Below are 6,000 nucleotides of genomic sequence, written 5' to 3'. Positions count from 1 at the left end.
TATTGAAGAACAGAGGAAGAGAAGGTTTGTTGGGCAGACGAAATTCCAGCCCGGAGAAGAGCAGAGGAGAACATGGGATAACAAGCAGACTCCAAGGTCAGAGTAGTGGGGGGTAGAGGAGGGGCCCAGGGGTGCCCCTCTCCCCTCTAGCAGGGTCAAGACTGAGGGATGAGGCCCCTGCCGCCTGTGGAAGATCATTGGACTGCAGAGACCCCCTGCTACTCGTGGAAGAGCACCACGCTGGAACTGGGGAAGGACAGAGCAAAGTCCTGCAGGAGACCTGCGGCACATGGAGAGGAAAACCCACGCTGAAACAAGTTTTCCCGGGTAGGACTTGTCTGGAATGACCCGTGGGCAGCAGGCTGAAGAGAACTGTTTCCCGAGGGGTGGATGGACCCACGGGGAGAGGTCCATCACAGACTGTCTTCTGTGGGGAGGGACCCCACAGGAGCAGGGGAAGGACTCAGAGCCACGACCCCTGGAGCTGAGCTGAAGACTGTGGTGATGCAGGTTGTCCCCCTGCAGCCCATAGAAGACCATTGGGGTGCAGAGACCCTCCTGTGCACCCGATGGAGGAGTAACCCACAGGACAAACAGATTGGCAAGAACTGCTGTCCGAGGAGTGGACTCAAACTGATTGCAAACCCTCTTCCCCGCCCCCCTGCACTGCTGGTGGGGAGGGAGAACTTGGAAGAAAGCAGGGGTGGCGGGGGGGGAAGGTATTTCTTTAAGACTGTTCTATTTCTCACTCTCTTAGTTTTATCTTGTTTGTAATAAATTTAAGTTTTATTCCCTGCGTTGAGTCTGCTTTGCCCTTATCTATCCTCATTAATTCCTTACTGCTTTTTTTTTCTCTCTCCTCTGCTACTTTGCAGAGGAAGGGTGAGAAAGCAGCTTGGTGGATATCCTGGCATCTAGCCAGGGTCAAACTGCCACATAATATTATTCAAACATTCAAATATCATAAGAAATATCAAACCTCCAAATATGCGGGGTTTCCTCCGCACATCCCACGTACCACCACTGTCTGTGCTGACCCTGTAACACACTCTTTGACCAAAATGGAAGAAATAAAGGCAGGGAGGACACATTTAGAAAGAGATTCAAGTACTTTGGAATTTCAAAAAAAACCAGCATCACACAGGTGTATTGGAAAGACAAACACATAGGCCATATCTTTAGATACTCAATGAAGTGTGAATGTATGCCGATGTTATCATAGCTTGCCTTTTATCCACACCTTTTGTGTTTAATCTGAGGAAAAGAAATAGCATAAAATGTTGATTGCTACATATAGGACTGAATTTCTGAAACATATAAAATTGTAATAATTTCATACAAGGTGAAAGAGAAAAATATGTTTAATCTCCCTGTGATTTTCTTAAGTAGATCACATAAAAACCAAAGCCTTCAAACTCCTCCTCTATAATAATATGATTGATTAATAACTGATCATAGGGAAAAAAATTGGACCTGGAACTCTTGCAGCAACAGAGTTCCTCTTTACCTCTTGCTGGCATGCTTGCAGCATGCTGTTGTCTCCTGATTTCAACCTCCCTAGATCTTCCACTCTAAAGAAATGAGGATGTTTTTCTCCACCCCAATTAAACTGAAGACCAAGTGTTTACACCACCCTGGTTTGTTTTTTTTTTCAACCATTCTCCACGAAAACTGAGATAGTGTTATGTAAAGACTAACCACAACATTTTCATACAGAAACACACAGTATGTAAAACCAAAGAAAGACAAAGAGACTGCAAATACAGAGCTCTGTGTCCCAGGCCATACTCACATCAGCATAGTGGCCCTTCATGTCACAGCGGTTGCAGTGTTTGTTCCAGTAGGCTCTCTCCAGGCACTCCCTGAAATAGTGCCCAGGCAAACAGCAGTTCAGACAGAAACGGGCTGGGCAGCTATGCTGCAGATGGTCTCTTCCCGCACACAGGCAACAAGGGGGAACTTTCTGTGGAGAAACAAAAAAGGAATTATGCAACAACGTTTTAAAAGACTGAAGAAAAAAGAATCAAAAGAAGAAATTAAGAAAAAACCACCTCAAGGAAGTGCCTACGGCTTACTAGGACTTGCAGAGATGTTGTGTTTCATCAAGGAATCAAGAGGAAGAACAGTATGTACAGAGTAAAGGTCAAAGCTGTGATTCCACAGACTCCCTGGACCTTCTTGATTTGGACTTTGTCTCTGCAGCACTTGTTGAATGACCAGTGTCAGTCATCTGTGCTCAGTGAACACAGAGATGATGACTGTGGTGTCTGGGGACATGTGTTAGTGGTGGGCTTGGCAGTGCTGGGGGAATGCTGGAACTCCATGACCTTAGAGGGTTTTGTATCACTGGGTTTTTTTCTTCACTTACTACACTGTCTTTACCTCGATCCACGAGATTTTCTTGCTGTTGTTGAGTGCCTGGGTGGGCACTTGAAGCAAGCTGGCCTCAGCCCAGCACAGCCTTGTGACTTTCACAATTCAGCATTTGGAATGACAAACACATTTCACAGAAAATTATTCTGAGGCCAAGTCCATATCTCTGTAAATCCAATTCTCCCAGTGAGTGAGTGTATTTCCCACCAAGAGTTGATGGGATGCAGTGCCATGTCCCCTCATGGATACCAGCCCTGGGGACTGAGGGTCCTACAGATTCTGTTGGGGGGTTGGTAAATTCAGGGTCTCACGTGACAGCACCCCACTTCTTCACAGTGCAGAGACTGACTTTTACTGCTAACCCTGGGATAAACCTTCTGAATACCTGGCACCTATTTGAGTTGCTTAAAGTTAGCTCCAGTTTTGTCTTGTCTGTGATTTTTTAACATTATTCATATCATGGTTCATTATACAGATATCTGCTTCCATTTATTTACTAAGGCTGTTTTTTTGATTCCTTAGGTTCTCCTTGTTGAAAATACAATTGAAAAATATTTTACATCTTCAAGCTGTTTTTACAATAGGAAAATAAGATGTTTCTGTATTGCACTTCACTCCTTTTTTCCTCAGTGTATAGCCAAAGAGTCTAGCGGAAGGAGTCCCTGCCCATGTCAGGGGAGTGGAATGAGATAAGCTTTAAGGCCTCTTCCAACCCAAACCATTCTCTACTATATGATTCTGCATATTTTTTCTTCTATAAAAACAATAAAATCAATGACCTCCCCAGACAGAGGGATAATTTTATACAGTAAATTGACCTTGTGCAAGGTATTCTGCAACTCAGAGCAACCCTTCCAAGAAAGGATAAACCACTGAAGAAAAGCTTCTAGTTGCAAGCACAGGGGAGTATCGGGAAAACCAGCTGCATCTACGAGTGATTTAAGTGTTTCACTTACCTTTGGAGTGGGACAGTTCCTGGACAAATGTCCTGGTCTGTTGCAGTTCCTGCTGGTGGCGGTTTTGTCAGCTGTGTAGTACCTCATGCTGCTGTGTCTCACGCTGGCATAGTTGGATATCTGTGCCTGGTAAGACACGGGGAGAGAAACACATTTACCACTTGAGATTTTGTGCCTTGGTGCTTGCTAGAATTGGGAATTGTGAAGGTCACTGCTGGTAGTGATCAGTCAGATACCTAATGTTTCACAAGCACAGTTTACACATACAGGTTTGGAATGGATAATTCCATTACAGAGAAAGCTGCATTGTCTGGAAGAAGTTCTTGTCCAAACTTCCACTTCAGGATACTCTTTTTTGCTGTTTAAGACAGCAGTTATGAAGTTTTGCTTTCCCTCAGCTAGCCAAGACACTTTTACTTACCGTGCTATGTCATGACAAACTGGAATTTTCTTCAGAATACAAACATAACTAACATTAATTGCAAATGCAAGCTACACATTCCCTTGCACACATTAAGGGAAACTACTTGGACAAAATACAATGCTATACAAGTCTGTACCAAATCTGCAATTTTCAATTGTAAAGAAAGATTTATAAAGCAAAAAAAAAAGAAGAAAAAAAAAGAGAAGCTGGAAACAACTGTCTTTCTCTCAGTGACCTCACACATACTTTCTGTGCAGATAGACAGAATTGAAAATCCTATCTACAACCTTCATTGCCTAGTAAACATGACAAGTTTTAAAGAAATAAATGAAAATTTTGGATGAGTGAATGGGAGAGGTATAAAAATACCATTTCTTTTCACAGAAAGATTTTGTTAATGTTACTTGATTTCATCAGCTTTACTGGGCCTTGTTAAAAAAAAAAGGGAAGGAGTTGAAGTCGGCAGCTGAAGCTCACTCCTCCTGGATGCTCCAGCACCTTGAACTCCAGGCTGCAGCCTCTCCACACCCACCCCTGCACTGAGCACGACCCTGGGAAAGCACCACACACCAGTGGCTCCCACTGTCCCCTGACAATGGGACCAGGCTGCCATGAAACATCCCTGGGCCTCTGAAGAGACTGGAAAGGAAGAGGTTGTGTCCTCCTTGCAAAATCCACAGAGGCACTCCAGCTCCCCCCATCCTTGTCCCTTCCTGTCTCTGTGCTGGCTGCAACTTGGGAACTCCTTCCTCCTGTGGGAGGACACTGCTTATGGTCCCACACAAACACCACGGAAGGGCTTTTGAATCCCATTTATCTTGCTTTGCTTGTTAATGAACATTAATATAAAGAATTACAGAAGAATTTAATTGTCTGTGTTACCTCTAAGTCTTTATGAGAGATGGACCAGTCCACATCAGCCTCTCCTGAAAAACAGAAATAAAATTAATTACATTTAATTTACATGACTATTTTTCTATAATATATTCAAAATTATGATTATTGCACTTACTGAAATTGCTAACAGATTTTGATGTACTAAAGAGGAGAAACCATTTCCGTTTTTGGTAAAGGAAAGCTATCAACCCACTGGTCACTAAATCTGCCTCACCTGAAAATCAGCACATGCCCAGCTACTGAGAGGAGCTTATCTGACACCACCCCGCTGTCCTACCCCCTGGGGTACAAATTCAGGTGGGGATTTAACTCCTCCAGAGGTGGGGTCTCCAAAAGTTCCGATTCCAGCCACTGGAGTTACCCCTGCCTGTGCTTGTGGGAATGCCCGGCTCAAGTCCAGAGGTTGCAATGGGGGGAGCACATGGAACAACAAGTTAATGCACAGAATGCACCTTTTCCTCCTTGCAAATTCTCCCAGTCTGTGTCTCCAGGCCTGCATCCCGACTGCTGCACGTCAACACGACTGAGCATAACCTCAGCCACCCAGACTGTGAGCTGAGCAACTCTGTGTCCAAGCAGGGTTCAGTAATATGCAATAAATCAGAAGGACACACTGAATTATCCACTGTCACGCCATAACCTTCTCACATGCAGCCTTTGGGCTGCCAGGAGTGGGAAGAAACAAACCAAGGAGGAAATGAAAGGGCAGTAAGCTAAAGGAATAGGGATGCAGCTATAGCTGTTTAAAAATTCTGCATGTTGACACTGCTGACGGCTCTGGCTGCGCACACACAGCTGTGCTGCCACAGCACCTTCCACCTCTACGGTGGAAAAACAGAGCATTCGTGCCAGGGCAGGTGCTCACCTTACCCATACTTTTAAAGAAAACATTACAACCCATGCACAAATTAATCCTGGGTGTTTGTGGACTTTTTAGCACAAACTGTCCCATCCTGATCCCACAATCCGAATCTGAAGCATCCACATGTGTTACTAACACAAATCACAATAACGTCGTGAGTTACAGACAGCAAAAAATTATCAAATTTTGATTTTAATATTCATTTCCATTAGAATATGGATGATCATGAATTAAATTTATATAATCTATAATGTCATGTCTAGCCATGTACTAAAAAAGTCAGTAATTTTGGCTGAAGCTTGTGACACAGTATCTGGATACAAAATATGTTACTCAGGTCCTTTAGAGCACAACACCTGCTTACTGCTGCTCTTCATCCAACAATCAGAGCTCACACCACTTGCTCCCACCCGAATAAAACCCTGAAGTATTTTTATTTCCAGCACTCACTAATGCCAATGCCCAGCTCCAAGGCATTGATAACACAT

At 44.0% G+C, this 6,000-nt stretch overlaps 1 protein-coding gene across 3 annotated transcripts in view; it reads right to left on the bottom strand.

Moving 5' to 3' along the window:
* The window catches only part of ZCCHC7 (zinc finger CCHC-type containing 7), an 88,158-nt gene that overhangs the window by 26,898 nt on the left and 55,260 nt on the right, over positions 1 to 6,000 (bottom strand). For all 3 annotated transcript variants that reach the window (XM_027879123.1, XM_027879124.1, XM_027879122.1), the window contains exons 5-7: positions 4,636 to 4,679; positions 3,330 to 3,455; positions 1,793 to 1,963 (exon numbers count right to left, since the gene is read on the bottom strand). In XM_027879123.1, the coding sequence (XP_027734924.1) occupies positions 1,793 to 1,963; positions 3,330 to 3,455; positions 4,636 to 4,679 (341 nt within the window). The remainder of the gene's footprint in view (positions 1 to 1,792; positions 1,964 to 3,329; positions 3,456 to 4,635; positions 4,680 to 6,000) is intronic.

This window comes from Empidonax traillii, unplaced genomic scaffold (assembly GCF_003031625.1).
Source record: "Empidonax traillii isolate 1590-97213 ecotype Southwest subspecies unplaced genomic scaffold, ASM303162v1 scaffold51:size1492887, whole genome shotgun sequence".
Lineage (NCBI taxonomy): Eukaryota > Metazoa > Chordata > Aves > Passeriformes > Tyrannidae > Empidonax > Empidonax traillii.
Note: the sequence above shows the minus strand (reverse complement) of the source record. Positions and strands in the feature narration are given on the sequence as shown.